We start from the raw sequence: 19,466 nt of genomic DNA, 5'->3' as shown, positions 1-19,466 counted from the left end.
TTGTGACTCTGGGAGGCCTGGGAGACTTCAGTTTCTCTAGAAACAAGAGGCAGCGGAGGGCTTCCCTGGTGGCTCAGTGGTTAAGAATCCGCCTGCCAATGCAGGGGACACGGGTTCGAGCCCTGGTCCGGGAAGATCCCACACGCCACGGAGCAACTAAGCCCGTGCGCCACAACTGCTGAGCCTGCGCTCTAGCCAGCCCTCTGCCGTGGAGCTGGGAGGGGTTGACCTTAAGCAGACTGTCCCCCCAACCCCCCAGGTCCTGGCCCCGGGGATCTGATTACAAGGAGCTGTGCCCCCCAGTGACTGCCTGTCCCAGGCCCACAGCAGTTGCCTAATTGTGAATGTCATTAGCTGCCAGCACCCTTAAAATTAGCAAGGGCTCATCATGCCTGTAATTGTCAACTGCGCCGTGTGAGTGACTTTTTGTTACGCACCTTGTTGTGGATGCAGATTCGAGCCCCAGGAGAGGCCTGGAAGTGGGTGGGGGCTGGGGGGCGGGGCTGGGAGCCTGGCCTACAGGGTGGGTCCCTGGGGCTCTGATCTGACTGCGCCACTTATTAGTGGTGTGAGCGGGGTGCCCCTCAGCCTTTCTGAGCTGTTTCCCTGAGGCGGGCAGAGCCCCAGCGAGTCTGGCACTGAACCTGGGGGCTCCCCTGTGCAGCTTTGTGACCAGGAAGGTGTGAGTCCCCGCGGCTCAGACTCAGGCCAGCGGTTGAGGGCAGGCTGGGGCACGTGACCAGAGCTGCTGAGGACTGGACCCACTGGCCCGTGGGTTTCCAGCTGGCGTCAGGGGTGGGCCTGCAGTCCCCGGAGGCGGGGAGGAGGCTGGGCCCTGAGAGAATCCGAGGGGCAGGAGAACCCTGAACTTGACCCAGGCCTCTCGTGGTGGGAAGGTGTATCGCCAAGGTAGGAGGGGGAACACACCTCGCTGAGCGGTTTGTTAGCTTGGTTTAGACCTTCTGAGAACTTCGGCGTATTTAGACACATGGCCCGTGGGCCTTCATCTGTGCGCGTCCCTGGGGCCTCACAGGTGCGAGGAGCGGGCCTGGTCCTGTTGCTGTCTGTGCCCTCAGAGCCGAGGGCAGAGCCTGAGACACAGCAGCTGCTCAAATCCCCCTCTCGACACCTCAGCCCCTGTGTTCATCCATCTGCTGCCCCTGAGCGGATGGGACACTCGGAGAAAAACAAGCCAGGGTCAGGCGACCACTTAACAGGGGGGACTTTATTTACTGCCCTGGAGCAGCGTGCCAGGACCCCGAGCCCGCTCCCACACATGGCAGCTCCGCGAAGCTGCTACTCAGTTTGGAGCCAAGACCGCCTGGCACTAGAAAACACATTGAAAACATCAACGCTCTTCCCTTTTTTTCTTTTTTTTTTTTCTTTTCTCTTTTTTTGGTACAAAATGATACAAACAACAATACAAAATAGTTGTGCTGTTGACGATTACAAAAAAAGTTGGAACGTTTGTCTAACTGCGCAGTGCTCAGAGATGCAGTGTGAATACATCATACTCCAGTATCTTTCCCCAGAACAACCACAGTCATGCTGGCTGCTACACATTTTGTCCGTTTTCAAAAAGAAACATGCAAAAAAAAAAAAAAAAAAAATCAGAATGGGAAAAGGAGAGAAAGGAAAAGCAAAATGCGTTCCAATTATACACAGAAGTTCCCCCCCGCACCCGATCCCCCGCTTCGCGGGGGGCCTGTCTTATCTACGCCACGTTGCCGGGAACTGTCTCTCAGGATGCTCCACGGGGGGAGATCGTGTTTGCTTTCTTGGTGTTAACACCTTTCAGCCTTGACAAAAATCGAGACTCCCTCTCAAAGGCCCGTGCGGATGGTGCTCACAGTAGGGAGGGCCTGACGACTGCCGTTACCCTGACACGTTGGCGGCGGGAGGTCAGGCGCCCGGGATGTTCTGAAGGACACAGGAAAGGGAACGCCTGCTGGGCCAGGGGTGGCGGGTGCTGAGGCCTGATGGGCACGGTGGCCCCGGGCTGGGGGTGCCTGCCGCCCGAGGCCAGGGCATTCTTGCTGGCGTCTCCTGTTCACAAGAACAGAAATTCCCTATAGGCGCTGAACCTGCCCGAGCGCTTCGCCAGCACCGAGTCCAGGCCTCTGCTGGCCGCGTCCCGATCTGGACCCGTCGTCGTATCTACAAGCTACGAAAGAGGGACATTTGACGCTGATTGTGTGTTTAGCTAATGCTAGCCCGTTGGTTGGGACGGAGCTCTGGGAGGCATCTGGGAGGGGGTGGGAGCCTCCAGGGGCAGCTCTCCGGCTGCCTGGAAGCAGGGGTGGGTGTGAGAAGCACCCCCTCCGTTGACGTGTCCCCCGCTGGCTGCCGCAGCCTCTGCCTGTGTGATGCAGGCGAGATGCAGGGGCCCTGGCAGTGATGAGGCGAGGGGCCGGGGGAAGAGAGCTGGAAGGGGGCAGTGAGACGGACTCCACATCCGGCTCTCCTGGGTTGGGGGAGGCAAGGCGCCTGGTGCCCCGAGGGGTCCGAGTCGCAGGCCGCGCCTGGCACACCCATCCTTGGGGTGAACCCAGGGCCCAGGGAACCAAAGGAGGCCTCAGGATTCCAGTGAGGAGAGTTCACAGCTGTCTGGGCCCCCCACCATATTCACCCTTAGAACTTCAATTGGAGGATGAGCTTTCCAGAAACAAACAAAAACAAGGTTCCAGCTCACTTCTCACCAACCCTGACACCACCAGCAATCCTGAAGGGCCACACCTTCAGACACTGGGACAATCCTCATGGGCCGCCTGACCCCGAGCGATTTGCATAGCATGGCTTCACAGGGGGGCGTCCCCTCCCTCCGGCAGGCCACGCCGCCCGCCACGTCTGAGAGACGGCAGTCTGTGTGGGGGGGCATCAGCATCTGACACCGGTGACCACTGCCTCTGTCTATGCGTCCCTCCCCAGCAGTCATGGACGGGGTCAGGATGGACGGAGCCCAGCACAGGCCTCCCTCAGGCCGCAGGCCGGAGCCCGTCTCCCCAGCTCAGCTCAGCTCAGCTCCAGGAGGGTGGATGGAATTAGTGATGAGTTTGGTTTGGGGAAGAACCCTGACGTCCAGGGGGGATACACCCACGCGGATCACACACACACGTGTACACTCAAGCTCATCTTTGAGGCCGAGGCTGTTAGAAAAGAGGATGAGCATGGCACCAGGGCAGGCTGTGGGCTGGGGAGTGGATCAGAGAGAGACCCCCGACAGAGGTCACGGGGAGCGTGTGAAACCCCGCCCCTGCCCTCCCGAGGCCTCCCCTGGCCCCAGGAGCAGGTGTGAGGTGGGGCTCCGACACCAAGTCCTGCCCGGGGCCAGTGGCAGCCTAGGCCCCTCCCTGGGGAGCCCAAGAGCAGGCAAGGATCCCCCAGGAGATGGCTCTCCTGCCAGCCTGAGGCACCTTCACACCCAGAATGGCTGCCCCTGGGAGATGCTGGGCGAAGGGCTGCCCCAGCGCCTTTTCTCACGCAGCCGTGGACAGACACAGCAGGGGGCTCCTCGTCGCGCTGTGGAGCCGACTCTGGAGGCTGGCTTGGGAGTCAGGCTGCCCCGCAGGAGGCACGGCCAGCTCTGAGAGCTCGAGCAGCTCCCTGGCCCTGCAGCTGCTGGCTGCTGCCACGGGTCCAAAGGAAAGGAGACTGTTTCTGGCGAATGCGATAAGACGCACGTGTGGGACAGACGGCACAGCGACGACGGGGCTGTCCTGGCACTCGGAGCCGACCTCAGCCGTCCACACCAGCTCACGAGCATCAGAGACTCGGGTACCGAGGAGCAGGGAAGGGAGGAGCCCGCCAGTCCCCCCCGGTCGTCTCCAGCCTCCTGGGGCCCCGGTGAGAACCAGCTCTCCCTGCAGTCCGCACGCCCCGCCGGTGGCCAGAGGCGTCCACAGCCGTCGGGGGTTTGGACTGGTGAGTGTCCGCCGGGCCTCTGACGGGGTCCCTCGGGAGTCTGATCTAGAGGGGTGGAGGGCTCATGCCAGGGTTTGGTGGCATGCCGGCTGGTTTTGGTTGTGGTTTCCTGGGACACCGTACTCTTGGACCAAAGGCAGTGGGGACCTGGGTGGCATTCAGGGTCACAGTTGGCCCTGGGGGAGGCCTCATGATTGACTGGGGGCCCCTGGGGATGGCCAAGGGCAGAGATGGGGGAGCATCAGGGACAGCCCCTGGGAACCCCAGCTGCCCAGCTATTTCTAGCATCTGGGAGTCAGGGGCGGCGGACACTTCTGTGGAAGCCCAGTGGTACGGCGGGCCTTTGGTCCACTGGCTTGGCCTGCCCCAGGCGGACTCGCTGCTGCAGGAGCTGAGGGTGGGGCCTCCAGCCTTGAGAACCCCCAAGGGGCCCGGGAGACCCCAACCGTGCAAGCAAAGTGTGAGGACTCAGAAGGCTTATGGCGTTTGGACCCCAAATAGTTTTTCTTTGTCAGTTTTGTCAAGTGCGTCACCCACATTTTTTCTTGATAGAAGATGGAAAAAAAGGACACATTCTCCCCCATTCCTTAATTCGTGCCTTCAGAGCTGGGACTGGCCGGGGTTGGGGGCGCTCAGGACTGGCTGGGGGGACGCTCCTGAGTGTGAGGGAATCTGACACATGTACCAAAAGGCACTTTCATTTTGTTTTAAACAGCGCTTCTGTCCTGAGACATTCAGGTTCAGGCGGCGCCTCTGCTTGCCGTAGTGCTGAGTCAGCTGCCGCGCCGGGGGCGGCCGCGGGCTGACAAGTGTTCGTGCCACACAGCTCAGTGCGGGGGGCGGGCGGGGACCCCTCACACACCGCCGAGTGGCGCGGCCGCGGGGGTCGGGAAGGCCGCTGTCTCCTCCAGTCCTGCTCCTCCCGTCCGTCCGTCCGTCTGTCCGAGCGCTGTTCTCGTTTCGTTTCAGGCGGGAGGCTTAGTCCTCCTCGCCGCCTCCGTACATGTCCGCCAGCTTCTTGAATCTGGGCCCCCAGTCGTTCAGGTAATCGTAGTCCTGGTCCCCGGAGCTGGATGAGTTCAGGGAGCTGACGGAGCCCGCGGTGGATCCGCTGCCCTCGTAGTCGAAGACGAGCAGCGAGTCATAGGGCGGCGCCGTGGGGTCGTTGTCGGCTGCGCGAAGTCCCTGGGGGCCATGGAGACACGGGTTAGGGTGCAGGGCGGGGGGCGGAGGGGCGCCCAGGAGCGGAGCTGGGGAGGCAGGTTGGGAAGGCGCAGTGGTGGGGCCTTGGATGCAGTAGGTGCTCAGTAAATGCTCCTGCGTGTCAGTGAAAGGCGCCTCAGAGACCCGAGTAGGGGTGTGGTGTTTGTAGAATGAGCTGTGCAAGAGGCCTGGGGGCAGCGCGCACAGCCAGGCGGAGGGCTGGCCGGGGCCTGTGCGAGAGGCCGGCCTCCACGAGTCCCTGGTTGTTGCCACAGGGAGGTGAACCCGGCGTGGGTGTCAGACACCTGAAGCTGTTACCGTAACTGTGCACGGGAGCAGGTGTGGCTGGAGCCCCTGCCCGCGCCTTTCCCAGTGCCCAATGCTGGGACCCCTGGCCCGGCCACCTCCAGCACTCTGGCCACTGGCCAAGGGTGCCCCTGGGCAGCTCCCACCCGGGGACCGTGGGAGGGGTGGACACAGTTCCCCGCTCCCTCCCCCCGGGGGCCGTGCTGGTCGCTGCCTAAGCCTGCCCTGGTTAGGGAGCGGAGCGCCTTTTCCATTATTCAGTACGGCATGGTCGGTCATTTCCATTCTTGCTTTCCTCTGAGTTGTTTAAAAGTGGGCCTTTGACTGTCGACTGGGGAGGCCGTAGTTTCTGGCGTTTTAGATGTTATTACGCTGTAGATGGTGAAGTTGTCTAAGCTGAGCCGGCTTTTGGGCAGTCGTAAACATTTCATTTACGGCCTGAGACATGGTCTGTTTGGGGGAACGTTCTGAGGAATCTTTGTGTCTCTGCCGAACCACTCCCTGGGTTCTGTTCTGTTTAAATAAATCTTTTTAAAGTCTGGTTCTGACGTAGGTGGAGAAAGAAGTGTTGTCAGCCCCTCTCAAAGTACAGTCGTGTTAGAGATGGGTGGTAAATCCGCAGGGACCCACGCTGGCTACATGGGGCACGGAGGGCATCCCGTCTGTGGGAGCCACAGTGGGCGCGGAGGCACTGGCTGTCCAGCCCGCAGCAGCTGGCGGGGAGAGCGTCTGGGGTGCAGCCACGCGCCCTGGCTCACGCTGTCCCTCGGCTTTACCGCACAGGAGGATGGGAGCAGAGGTGGGAGGCGCGCTCTTGACACCCTTGGAGGTGTCAGTTGGGCACCTTGGGCTCAGCTTCAAGAGGTGGGTCAGCTTTTCTTACAAAGGGGACGATCAAAGGGACGCTGTTGGCTGGGACTTCGATGCTACGTGGCCTCCAGAGCCCAGATGTCAGGATGGTGACACGGGCATGTGGTCAGGTGGCAGCTCTGGAGTGACGCCCACCTCCCAGGCCGTCCCCAATGCCCTGTGTGTGGAGGGGGGAGGGGGCAGCCTGTGCGTCTGGTCATCAGGGTTGAGTGGACACTGCGGAGGCCTCTCCCGCTCGCTGCAGACAGGAGTCTGGGGTCAGAGCCCCTTGCTGGTCCCCTTCCTGGTCCTGCCTGGACTGTGGCCTCAAGTGCCAGCAGTCTTGCTAAGCCCCGTGTGTTTGTCCTCACCGGGGGCGGGGGCGGGGGCAAGTTAGTCCTTCTGCAGCGGGGACACTAAACCGAGGCGCCCGGCCCAGGGCTCCCCGCCGGCAGGAGCGGGGCCGGCGTGAACCCAGGCCTGGACCTGCCTGCTCAGCCCCACTCCGGGCCCCAGAGAAGGGGGCTTTTTCTTGTCTGTGTTACCAGGTTTGCGCCCCCGTCACTGCTGGGCTACCCACCTCCCTGATGAAGTCACCGATGTCTCCTGGGTGGGGCACCACGGGCCTGACCGGGTACTGGGGCTCCGCGCCCACTGGCCGCTCGTCCACCCGCCGCACCCCGGGGGCCTTGCTCAGCACGTGCTCCATGGCCTCCGGCTGCTGCAGCTGGCTGAGGTCGTAGTCCTGGGGGGCCGGCCGGGGGGATAACAGGCAGAGACACCAGGGAAGTCGTGGGGCGCATCCTCATCGTGTTCTGTGACTGGGCTCTGAGCATATCCACTGACCTACTCCGGGCCCCCCGGGAGCCCCCCCATCCTAGCCCCTCACCTGGTCTGTCCTTCCTGAAATGCTCACCCCACCTCTTCATCCGAATCCTGCCCGTCCTCAAGGCACATGTGGGCTCTGTGCCCCCTGCTGCCTTCCCCCTGGGGTCAGCCCCCTTCCCCATCTCCTCAGCTGCCACCACATTCCTCATGTGTTCCTGGGAACAGCTGGACCTGAGGCTGCCGTTACGCCCACTTCACGGGGGGTGGTCACTAGGCTTTAATGGGCTAGGGCTCGCCCTGAGTCCCCAGTGACCAACTGGGCAGCGCCCAGGCCCACCCTCCCCGAGCCCGGGGTGCAGGCGGCACTGGGCGGGGGTCAGTGGCTGCGGAGGGCGTCCCCACGCGTCCCTGCTGTCGCGGCCACGGGCCTCACCTGGTCCTCCTCGCCGCCCCCTTCCTCGTCGTACTTGAGGATGTTGTCGCGTACGTCGTCCTCGGGGTCGATGAGCAGCTGCTTCGTGTGCCGCTCCTTCTCCCGCCGCCTCATCCACACGACAAACAGCAGGACCATGGCTGTGGGGCGGGGGCACCCGTGAGCAGGTGTGCGTGTCTGCACGAGGGCGTGCGTGCGCGGGAAGGTGCACACGTGTGGCTGCGAGTGCCTGTGTCCATTATCAGGCGCCTGGTTGGGCTGGGCTGCTGGGAGGCTCCTGGCAGGCAGAGCGGGGCCAGGAGACGGGGCCGTGGGCAGCCCTGGGCCCCTCCACCCGTCACCCCGGGACCAGCTGCACTCACTGAGCAGGATGACGATGCAGATGAGGATGGCCACGAGGGCGCCCGTGCCCAGCCCGGCCGCTGCCACCGCGCCCGTGGTGGTGCAGTCACCGTTCTCGTCGCACGGGCACACCTTGACTTTGATGATGGACGTATTGGACAGGGGCGGGTTCCCCGAGTCCGTGACGACGATGGGGACGTCGTACACCCCGGCCTCCAGGTACAGGATGCGCAGGCTGAGCTGGGCGTAGTCACCTGGTGTGAGTGACGGGACGGGCTCCGCTCACTGAGCAGCCAGCCCTCCTTTCTGAGCGAGACTAACGAAGGCAGAGACTCGGCCTGATAGTGTGACATCTAACACGCCTGTTTGGCTAAGATACACGTAGACGTGTGCACATGTGCGCACACACACAACTGCATTATGCCGTAAGGTTGAGACGTTGGCAATTCAAGAATAGAGCAGTTGGACTTCCCTGGTGGCGCAGTGGTTAAGAATCCGCCTGCCGATGCAGGGGACACGGGTTTGAGCCCTGGTGCGGGAAGATCCCACATGCCGCGGAGCAACTAAGCCCGTGCGCCACAACTACTGAGCCTGCGCTCTAGAGCCTGTGTGCTGCAACTGCTGAGCCCACGTGCCACAACTACAGAAGCCCGGGCGCCTAGAGCCTGTGCTCCACAATGAGAGAAGCCACCGCACCGCCACAAAGAGCAGCCCCTGCTCGCCGCAACTAGAGAAAAGCCTGTGCGCAGCAACGAAGACCCAACAGAGCCCAGAAAAAAAAAAAGAGAGAACAGTTACAACACGAAGAATGAATTACTTCCTTAATATATAAAGTTCTACCAAATCAATTAGAAAAAACCCCATTTTTCAAAGAAAAATAGGCAAGGACATTGAACAGATGGTTCACAGAAGCAAAAAATGGCCAATAAATATATGAAAAAATGTCCACTGGTAGTCAAAAGATACAAGTGGAAACTGATTTTGGCTAAAAGAATTGGAAAGATGCTTTTTAAAACAGTATTCAGTGTTGGTAAGGGCTCGGGGAACAAGCAAATGCTATCAGAACTTCAGAACTTGGATGCCCTTTCTACCAAGGCCACGGCTAGGAAAGTGCCCCTCAGGAAATATGTTGCTTAGGGTCCGTCCCATTATTTGGTGACTGGCATCGGAAGTGGTCTGCAGTTATAGCCACTGGGATGGTCAAGGCTGAGCTTGTTAAAATGATGAGATTGGGGCCTGCCCTGGGGGCCTCCTTGGCGGCCGAGCCCCAGAGCAGGCAGGGGCCCCTGCCCAACAGGAAGGGGCTGCGCGACCCTCCTGTGAAGGGGTGACGGGCCCCTGGGGGCCTGCACCCTAGACTCAGTCCGATTTCCCCAGTGGCAGGGCTGCCAGTGGGCTGGTGCCCGAGGCGGGCTCACCATTGAGGCGGGTGATGGTCCAGTTCTTGCGCACGCTCGCTGGAACGAAAGGCAGCTCGAAGACGTAGGGGCCGACGTTGGGGTCGACGTCCGCGTCGGCCGCTGTGATGTTGACGGTGCTTAGGCTAGGCTTCTCGCAGATCTGCGCCTCCTTGGGCAGCAGCTCGGGGGCGTTGTCATTGATGTCGATGAGATAGATCTGGAGGGTCCCGGTGCCGCTGGCCGGAGGGATCCCTGTGGGCCGGACACGGGTGATCACACGGGTCACTCCTGGGCTCCATGACCACAGACCACGCCCCAGCCCCACCCAGGACGGACCCCCAGCCCCACCCAGGACAGACCCCCAGTCCCACCCGGGACAGACCCCAGCTGACCACAGTCCCACATGCACACTGACACTCTACCGTATGATACACGCAGCCGCTCAGCTGCACGCACACACACAGGAACTGCACACACTTGCCCACGTGTGCCTGTCCCGTCCCCAAACCCCCTCCCCCACCCCCCCGCCAACGCCCAGCCCCTGCCTTGGCCCAGGTGCACAGTGGGGGTGGACCAGCGCCGAGTGGCCAGAGGTGGCATGTCTGTCCTCCGTGTTCTGACCGTGGCCCTGCCCTTTGATGGCAACTCTGACCCCGTCATTAACGACTGCGTTTCTTGGCTGAGGCAGGCAGAGCATGTAAAGCATCCATCCCGTAGTGCGTCTCTGTGATCTCGCAGGAAATGCATCAAAGCACGTTTAAGGCGACGCAGCTTGGTGCCTGATGTGATAGGTGGCCGATGACACAGCTCAGTCAGGAGAAGCACAGACGGGTCCTATTAACGCGAGCAGGACTTGTGCTCCGTTTCCAGTGTCTTCCTCGTGATTTCCGCTGCTCTGGCCACCGATTCATTAAAATCACGTTCTAATCTAATCTCAGTGCTCTAGCTGCTGCTCAGAGCAGCCTTCCCCGACCGGGGCCTGGCACGCATCGTGGCTGGCTGAGGGGCTGGGCCTCTGTGGATCCCGTGGGGTGAGGGAGGTGGGCAGGAGGCTGTGGGATGGTCACCAGGTCTCAGCTTTCAGCTGCTGTTGACCAAACCTTTGTGCAGCGGCTACTCTAGCTCCTGAAGCTTTATTTATGCAGCTGATCCCAGAACCCACGTGGCACGGGCCTGGCGTGGGGCCTTTCCTGACTCCAGGACTCCCCTCCCCGCCCCACCTTTCCCCGGCTTGTCCTTGTGATCCCGCAGGTCCTGGACCCACAGCAGGTCACTCATAGCCAACAGTGCAGCAGGAGACCCCCGGTCACTCTCCCATCCTCCATTTGGTTCTTTCCCAGCACCTCCCGTTCCCTGAAATTATCTGGCTGACTTGTTTTACACTCGTCTCCCTGGGGCAGAGGCTGCTCAGTTGTCCCTCATACCTATTTCCTCTTTGTTCCTTAATAAAAGAACTGAAGCCCCGAACTTTATCTGGGCTCCTCACTGCCCAACCAGAAGACGACATTCCTCAGCATCCCTTGCAGCGAGACGTGGCTTCGTGACTGAGGTCTGGCCTTCATGAGCTGTAAGTGGAAGTCCTTAGAAGGGCTGGGATGTGCCCTTGACCTTCCCTCTCCTCCTGTTTGCCAGAATGTGGTCATGATGGCTGGAGCACCAGCAGCTGTTCTGGGCCATGCTGCAGCTTGCCAAGGACACGGGAGTGGCCAGAGTGAGCTTGGTTTCTCATACCTGACCCTGGGCTGCCTGCTTCCAGTCTTCTTTTATGTGGGAGAAAGTAAACCTCCACCTTGTTAAGATTGCTATAATTATGATGTAGCCAAACCTGGTTCAAGCTGACACACTGGCCTCTAGAATGTCACCCGTGCAAAGGAGAAAGCTCTTGTCTGTTTTGCTCACTGATGGATAGTGCCTGGCACATGGCAGGGGCCCAAGGAATCATAACAGTGGTGGTAACAGTGCCCAGCTCCCCTGGCGCCCACGCGAGAGCAAATAACCTGGGCGCCTGCGTCAGTGAACCACCGAGCCCAGGGCCTGCGTCAGTGAACCACCGAGCCCAGGGCCTGCGTCAGTGAACCACCGAGCCCAGGGCTTCGGATGGGTGAGGGCAGGCCCCCCCGTGTCTCCCTGCCCCTGGGCGCACCGTTGTCTGCTGCCAGGAAGGTGGCCTCGTAGACGTTGTTTTTGATGTAGAGAGACTCGCGGTCGAGGATGGCTGCCGTGCTGATCTGGCCGTTGGTGGCATTAATGTGCAGCCAGTTCGCTGGGTCCGACAGCTTTGAGTATCTGCGGGGGAGGGAGGGGAGGGGTGAGGCGAGGGGCTGGGGGAGCCCCCCCCGGCCGCCCTCCTGCCGAGCTTGCACGGGGTGGGGGGGGTCCTTCCCTGCAGCCCTGCACGGGGTCCTCCCACGCGGGACGGTGACAACAGCGGCTGGAAGTCTCCAAGAAGGACAGGCTATTTAACCTCACGAGGACCCTGGGAGGCAGATTCTCCCATTGCCCTTTACAGGTGGGGAGACAGACAGGCAGAGGGGGCCGGTGACTCACAAAATCATAAGCGCAGGAGTGTCAAGCGGGGTCAGGACCCAGCCTGACTCCAGATGTGGCTGAGTGTCCTTCAAGCTTTTCCCACCGTCTCATGTCAGGGCAGCCTGGTGGCCGGTGATGCCAGCTGTCCCCAGACTGGGCTTCCCTCCTGGGGACACCACAAGTCGGGGATGCCCCTAAGCACCCACCCGGGACTTTCTGGGTTGCAGGTTTCACTGGGCGTTCAGGACTCTTCTCTATGGAAGATGGGGCTCTGTGGGCCCACCTCACGGCCTGCTGCATGAACCGGTCGGGGTCCACTGCCGAAAACGTGGTTAGCACGGTGCCGGTGGGCACGCCCTCCTCCAGGCGGATCAGCTTGTGGTTCGAGGGGAAGTAGGGGGCCTCATTGATGTCCATGACTGAGATGGTCACCCCCGCCGTGGACTGGAAGGACATCTGGATCCCGCTGGCCAGGGGCGCCTGGTTGGACACCATCACGGTCAGCATGAACGCTCTGTTCAGCTCATAGTCGACCGCCTGGAATGAGAGGTGCCGAGACGGGGAGCTGGGTTAGGTACCCACGAGGCTGGCAGGGAGGGTGGCGCCCGGGGGGCTGCTTGGTCTGCCCCCGCCCTGCTCTGGGCCCAAGAGGTCAGTCCTGAGGGACGCCGTCCCCCAGCTTCCCACGTCATGGGGTGATAGTAGCTGGGCTCCTCAGGGGCTACGGCTCCCGCCAGGCACACCTCCCCGCCAGCGGCTCTGGCACTCATCAAGCATTAGGAGTGCCGGGGCCCCACCCTGCTCCCTGCAGCCTAGCAGGTCGAGGCCCCGGCTCCTTGTCTGTCCAGGGCGCCTCACCAGGTGTAGGGGGTGGAAGCGTGGCCTCCAAGGGTTCGTCCCTCTGGAACCTGTGACTGTGACCTCTGGCAAATAGGGTTTTGTGGGTGTGATGAAGTGAAAGGTCTCGAGAGGAGCCACCCTGGCTTGTGGTGGCCCCCGATTCAAGCTTGGGTGCCCTGTGAGTTAGGGAAGGGAGACTGGAGACCCAGAAAGGGGCCAGGCAAAGACAGAGGCACAGGCTGGGGTGATGCAGCTCCGAGCCAGGGATGGCCAACAACCCCCAGAAGCTGTACGGGGCAGGAGGGATCCTCCCAGAACCTCCAGAGGGAGCACAGCCCCGCCAATGCCTTGATTTTGGATGTTTGGCCCCCAGAGCTGTGAGAGAGCATCCTTCAGTTGTCCTAACCCACCTGGTCTGTGGTAAGTTGCTACAGCAGCCCCAGGACACCAACCCACCAGGTCTCACGGAGCCCCCTCACCTCTGTGCGTGGCCCTTGCGTGACCGTTCTCTCCCGTTAACACACATTTTGGGGGTGTCAGGACCCCGGCTGATAAATGCTAGTATGGTTCTACTGTCTATAGTTCTAGTGTCTATGGGGTACGATCAGTCTCTGGGGGTATTCTTCACATTTTGAGGGGGGACGGAAGCTGCACAGAAGCACTTGGGGCCCCGAGGTGTGCAATTATTCCTGGCAAAGCTTGCAACAGTCTCACTAGAAAAGAAGCAACACGGCACACTGCAAATGCATTTGAATAATTCTGCTTAGACACATGCGAAGTATCACGTGCCCAAGAATATTCACTGAAGTATCATCTGTATCATTCACAGAGGATATATACTGCTGTCAACCCAGGTACCCACAGCACTGGCTGGGTGGATGAGCTGCATCCGCACAGTGGGGACATCTGCAGCTGTAAGAAAGAACCAGGAAGATACACGTGGGAACGGAGGGATCTCCAGGATCGACTGGTGAGCAGAAAAGGCACATCCATTGCAGGCTGCCTCTTGTGTAAATCGGGGAGAGGAACATGAATTTGCATATGTATCTGCTCATATTTGCAAAAAGAAATGCTGAAAGGATAAACCAAAAAAATCATAAAAACAGTCACCCGTGAGCCGAGGGAAGGAACGGGGAACGTCTGGAGGTGGGAGTTTGCTGCGTACGTTTTGCCACAAAGCTTTGATTTTGGAGCCACGTAAAATCTTACATTCTCACCTTTTAGGTATTACAAGTAAACTTGTATATATAAAGCAGTCTCTGAAAATTAGAAACAAACTGAGTTAAATTAAACTAACTATGTATCGATGGTAATATAACTCCCAAGAAAATAATGATTTCTCGTGACTGGGACAGCATTTAGATGGTAAGTCCTTCATGGGATTTATTCTAAGGACAAGTTATTGCAAAGAAATCTTAAATTCATTTGGTCTTCTTGCTGTCGGTAGGGATTTTGGATTTGTTATTTTTTAAGCTTTTTATGTACAGTTGGCTCTCCATATCCATGGGCTCCACATCTGTGGATTTAACCAACCACAGATTGAATACATTTGAAAAAAATTCCAGAAATTTAAAAGCTGAATTTGCCTCACACAGGCCACGATTTACACAGCACTGACATGGTATTAGGTATAAGTTAAAGTACACGGGAGAGCGTGTGTAGGTTATATGCAAATATTCGGTTGGCCAAAAAGTTCTCATGGAAAAACCCAAACGAACTTTTCTGGCCAACCCGATACTATGCCATTTTGTATAAGGGACTTGAGCATCTGTGGATTTTGGTATCTACCTGTGGGGGTGTGTCCTGGAACCAATCCCCCATGGATACCGAGGGGTGATTGTATATCGCAGGTTAAAGTAAATAAGCAATTATCTTGCTGTTGTTAGGAACCAAGATTTTCCGTGTAAGAGAAATGAGATCAAGTATAAAATCAACAGAGGTAAGTAAAACCCTCCAGTGTTCAATTGGGATGAAACGATCACGTGAATCGGTGATGGTGACGTAACTTGAGGTGGTCAGGAAGCACGTGCACTGAAATGTTACTTCTTCGCTCTGCCCTGACACCATCCAGGGGCAATGGCGGCAGCAGCAGTGAGCACCTCTTGCGTCTGGATGTTGGTTTCTAAGTACCACTCCTTGCTAGAGGAACGGCCCATCCAGACGTGAGGCAAGAAATCAGCAAGGCGAACCTGGGCTGTCCACTCAGGTCCCAACACAAGGATGTAGCAGAAGCACCCAGAACCAGCTGCCGGAGGAACCTCCTAGCCAGAGGTCAAGACCAGTAATGACCGCAGCTGACCAGAACACACTGAGTGTATAAAAATCTGCACACTCTTGACGGTGACGAGAAAGTGAAAAACCCAACTTCATTGACTGCTTGTGGATTTACTCAGGTCCTGATCTCTGGGATCTGTGGATAGTCACTTTCCCTGGCAAAAGGGGACTTTGCAGGCACGATGAAGTTAAGGGTCTTGAGCTGGGAGGTGGTCCTGGATTACCCAGGTGGGCCCTACATGCCGTCACAGGGTCGTCTCCAGAAAAGTGCGAGGGTAAATGTGTGTCGTGTTACACAGTTGTTACGGCAGCCGCCTGGATGCAGGTGGTGACACTGCCTGTTGCTGGCTCACCAGTTCTGCTCTGAGAATCGGAAGTAAAGGTGGAGAATGAAGCCTCATTCTCGCCTTTTCTGTTGAACTGCATTAATTTCATGTTCCTATTTAGTGGCTTAAAACAACAAAGATTTGTTATCTTACAGTTCTGGGGGCCAGAAGTCAGAAGTCTGTGCTGCTGGGCTAAGGTCGGGGTGTGGGCAGGGCTGGTTGCTTCTGAAGGCTCCTGGACGCCTCTTCTGGCTCCGTCCGAGAGGCCTGTGCTCTCGGCCCCTCCCTCCGTCTTCAAAGTGGCAACTCGGCATCTTCCAGTCTGTCTGTCTCAGACCTCTGCTGCGTCCTCAGGTCTCCTCTGACTCTGGTCCTCCTGCGTCACTCTTAAAGGACCCCGCGATTACTTGGGGGCCCCCAGGACTATCCAGGGTAACCTCCCATCTCAAGATCCTTAACTTCATCACATCTGCAAAGTCCCCTTTGCCACATACGCACAGGTCTGGGAGATTGGGACCTGGGTGGGCATCTTTGGGTGGGTGTTGTTCTGACAGCTGCAGGCCTGCATTTCAGCAGCATCACAGGGCTCTTTTATACAGAAGCATTCTAGCCGAGGACTGTACAAGGAATGACAGGATTGTAAAGCACCACTTTATACCGCCTAATGAAGAAATTAACTTGGCAATGACCATCAACAGGTGATGAAACCAACACGTGGGGGCTGGTGGAGAGCTGTGTTTCTGCAGACTGCCTGCCGGCCGTAACGGGGAGGAACCAGCACGGGGATGGGAGCGCCTGTCAGCGCCGGAGCCCACCAGTCAGGCTCAGACGGCTGTGCGTGGGACAACCAGGCTTCTCACCACGGAAGGGCCCTTCAGGTCTGCAGCCCTGGTTACAGGAAGAGCGGAGAGCGAGGGACCAGATACACCCAGAGGAAGCGATCGGACAGATTCAGCACCGCGGACCCTGCGTTTGTGACAGGTCAGAGGTGGGGGGAATGTTCTAGATTATGAGAGATTCAAGAGATGGCACAACCGAATGCAAAGTGGGGACCCTGTTTGCATCCAGATTTTGAAAAACCATACCACAGAGACACTTTTGGAAAATTAAGGGCAATTAAATGTAGACTCAGGGCTTCCCTGGTGGTGCAGTGGTTGAGAGTCCGCCTGCCGATGCAGGGGACGCGGGTTCGTGCCCCGGTACGGGAAGATCCCACATGCCGCAGAGCGGCTGGGCCCATGAGCCATGGCCGCTGAGCCTGCACGTCCGGAGCCTGTGCTCTGCAACGGGAGAGGCCACAGCAGTGAGAGGCCCGCGTACCGCAAAAAAAAAAAAAAAAATGTAGACTCATATTGGAGATCACGGAGGCGTGGCTGGCTGTCTCAGGTACCATAACGGTTGGAGCTATGTGAGCAGAGGTCCTGGAGTTAGAACCACACTGCAGCAAAACATGGATGGAGCAACATGGCAGCACGCTAGTAACTGTGAAACTGAAGTGGCAGGTGAGGGTACAGCCGTCTTCTAGGTGTGCTTGGAAACGTTTGTGATAAATAGTGTGACACATTTCTGCTCAGAGGGGAACTGATCGCCTTGTGGGACCATTTGTCCTGCGAGCCCTGGGGGTGCTGGTGACGGGGCCCACCGCCGTGCGGCCCTGCCTGCTGCCCGCCCAGCCGGGAGGCGCCTCCGCTCCCCTGGCCCAGCCCCGCCCCATCGCTGGACTCCCACTGCAGCGCGGCCTTGACTTTTGTGAGTATTTACCGTCATACACCTGGTGCATCAAACCCATGCCTTCTCAGCTCCTGCTTCTAAGTAAGGTATTGAGCACGAGAAGAGTTTACTATAAAGTTAAGTAACAGTGCTGGGTGGGTGTGGGAAGGCGACGGAGACGTGGCTCCCGAAGGTGCAGTGCCTGCCCGACGGGAAGGCCTGGAGGTGGCAGCAGAGATCGGGGTTCTGGGCCGACACTCTTGTCGTCCTCCCCACTGTCCCCCCGGCTGACCTTGCGGGAGCCCCCGTCCTCTGCAGCCATGGTCTCCTCATCTGCTGAACGAAGGGGTATTCCCTGCAGACGCCCTGGAACCCCGGTGAGAAGCCACATCCCTCCCTGGCACTTGCCTCTTCATGGCTGGGGTCCCCCCCGCTGCCAAGAACTAAGCAGCTGCCAGGCCTCCAGCCCCAGGGCCCCCGAGCATTGGCGGGGAATGGGGGCGACTCCACTTAAATATACTGCTTCATAAAATCACGGTGGTTGTGCCTCTGACGAAGTCACTAAAGGAAGTGGTCCTTCTCCCACATTTATCCGTTTGTGTCCCTGGAGAACAGGGAATAATGCTACGTGTCATGCATTAAAAATTGTGTCACCAGTCTGAGTGAGGACACCTTCCAGAAAGATTATCATGGCCAGCGGAAGTCCGTCGGAGGGCAAAATAAAACATATTGGTAACAGAGAAGTCAGTGGGTAATTTGCTCCAACAGTTTCAATCAGAGCCGGACAGCCTCACTGGGCCTCCGCTCAGCTGCCTCCCTCAAAGCCCAGGGGCCGGGTCTGCACCCTGAGGGGAGCAGCCCAGCGTGGGTGCAGGCTCGTGGGGCAGGGCCGGGGACGCACCAGTGGCCGACGAGAGTGTCGGCCCAGAACCCCGATCTCTGCTGCCACCTCCAGGCCTTCCCGTCGGGCAGACACTGCACCTTCGGGAGCCACGTCTCCGTCGCCTTCCCACGCCCACTCAGCACTGTTACTTACTTTATAGTAAACTCTTCCCAGCACGTGGGGGACCTGTCGCGGAGGCTCAGGGTGAAGTGCTTTCGCTCAGAGCCTCGCTCTGGGAGCTGCTGGGGCTGGTGGGGAGGCGGGGCCAGAGGCTACCGCGACCCCCGAACTGGCCTGCTACTGGTGTTTCTGCCCCCCGACCCTCCTCCGGGCACCTGGGGCACAGCTCACTCACTGCCTCGGGCAAGCCTTGTCGCTGCCCGGCCGGGAAGCAGAAGAGGCCGATTCTTGGCTTCTGAGCTTCAGAAGCTGAGCGCCAGGTGTGACGGAGAAGATGGGAGAGTTATCTTTTTGGGGGGGGGGGGTGGCAGGTCAGGCCTGCAGAGTCCCTGGGGTCACGTGACCAGTCCTGCTGAGGCTGCCTCTGCCCCTGGCAGGTCGGGTGCAGTCCTTTGCCCTTGGACACCGGGGTGGCACGCACTGAACCCGAATATCATTCCTGTTACGTCTGCCTCGGGGCACGTGGCGGGGGCGGAGCTCAGGGAGCCCAGCAGGAGGCGAGGTGAGCACCCACCTTCACCGCGGTGACCATGCCCTCATTGGTGACGGGGTCTGTGCGGACACTGAAGTGGCCCGAGGGGTCCCCGCTGATGATGCGGTAGACAGCGTTCCAGTTCGGGGAGTGGGGCTGATCTCGGTCCATTACAGTGAGGTTTGCGACCACCGTGTCCACCCGGTTTTCGGGGACTTCCCCTGCGTACTGTAAGAAAAGACAACATTAGGAACCCGTGCGGAAGCCGGGAGAGGCCGGAGGGGTTCTCTGCTGACCCTGGGGGGTCTCTGCTTCCAGCTGCTCCCAGACACGGTGACTCCCACAGGTTGGCCCATCCCATGTCCGTGCCGACGAGGTGGCGTCTAGAGAGGGCTCTGCTTCCTCCAGCTGAGGCCCAGCAAGGCCCGAGGCTCATCTGCAGGTATCCACCTCCAAACTAAGCCCTGCCTGTGCACACACGCACGCCAGGCCTCCCTCCTAAATCCCCTTCAAGCCCTTCCCATAGGCAGCAGGGGACCAGTGCAAACACCTGGGGCTTGTGAGAGACTATAAAAACGTGCTTACAAAACGGGGAACGAACAGGAGTGGGGACGCAGCTGCAGAGGGCTTCCCGAGCTGGACCACCTCTGGCTGCTGCCACCCCGGTGGTCCCCGACACGGGCTTGGGGCCGGGGGTCAGCAGCTGCAGATGTGCAGATGACCACACACACAGCCTCAACCCTCTTTCCTGCCGCAGCAGGGAGGGCTGCAAACCACGCCCATGGGTGAGTGGGGTTCACGTGGCCGCAGTAGTTACGGGCAGGCCAAGACTGTGTGCCTGGCGGGGCGTGTTGGTGCTGGTGTCGAGGTGGTGATGGAAATCTGAGCACCTCTCATCAGGCGAGAGTCACTGCTGTGCAGCTGTGGCCCAGCTCAGAAGAGCCCCGAGCTCGGTTTACTGCTGTGCTGT

At 59.2% G+C, this 19,466-nt stretch overlaps 1 protein-coding gene across 1 annotated transcript in view; it reads right to left on the bottom strand.

The window, feature by feature from the left end:
- Positions 1 to 4,899: 4,899 nt before the first annotated feature.
- CDH4 (cadherin 4) overlaps positions 4,900 to 19,466 on the bottom strand; it is a gene marked incomplete at both ends in the record, with an annotated part of 569,293 nt that continues 554,726 nt past the window's right edge. The window contains 8 exons of the mRNA XM_079718954.1: positions 4,900 to 5,106; positions 6,860 to 7,024; positions 7,541 to 7,680; positions 7,903 to 8,136; positions 9,301 to 9,534; positions 11,426 to 11,568; positions 12,095 to 12,348; positions 18,539 to 18,724. Of these exons, the coding sequence (XP_079575080.1) occupies positions 4,900 to 5,106; positions 6,860 to 7,024; positions 7,541 to 7,680; positions 7,903 to 8,136; positions 9,301 to 9,534; positions 11,426 to 11,568; positions 12,095 to 12,348; positions 18,539 to 18,724 (1,563 nt within the window). The remainder of the gene's footprint in view (positions 5,107 to 6,859; positions 7,025 to 7,540; positions 7,681 to 7,902; positions 8,137 to 9,300; positions 9,535 to 11,425; positions 11,569 to 12,094; positions 12,349 to 18,538; positions 18,725 to 19,466) is intronic.

The sequence above is a fragment of the Hyperoodon ampullatus genome (assembly GCF_949752795.1).
Source record: "Hyperoodon ampullatus genome assembly, chromosome: 14".
Taxonomy (NCBI): domain Eukaryota; kingdom Metazoa; phylum Chordata; class Mammalia; order Artiodactyla; family Ziphiidae; genus Hyperoodon; species Hyperoodon ampullatus.
This window is presented reverse-complemented; position numbering and strand designations above follow the sequence as displayed.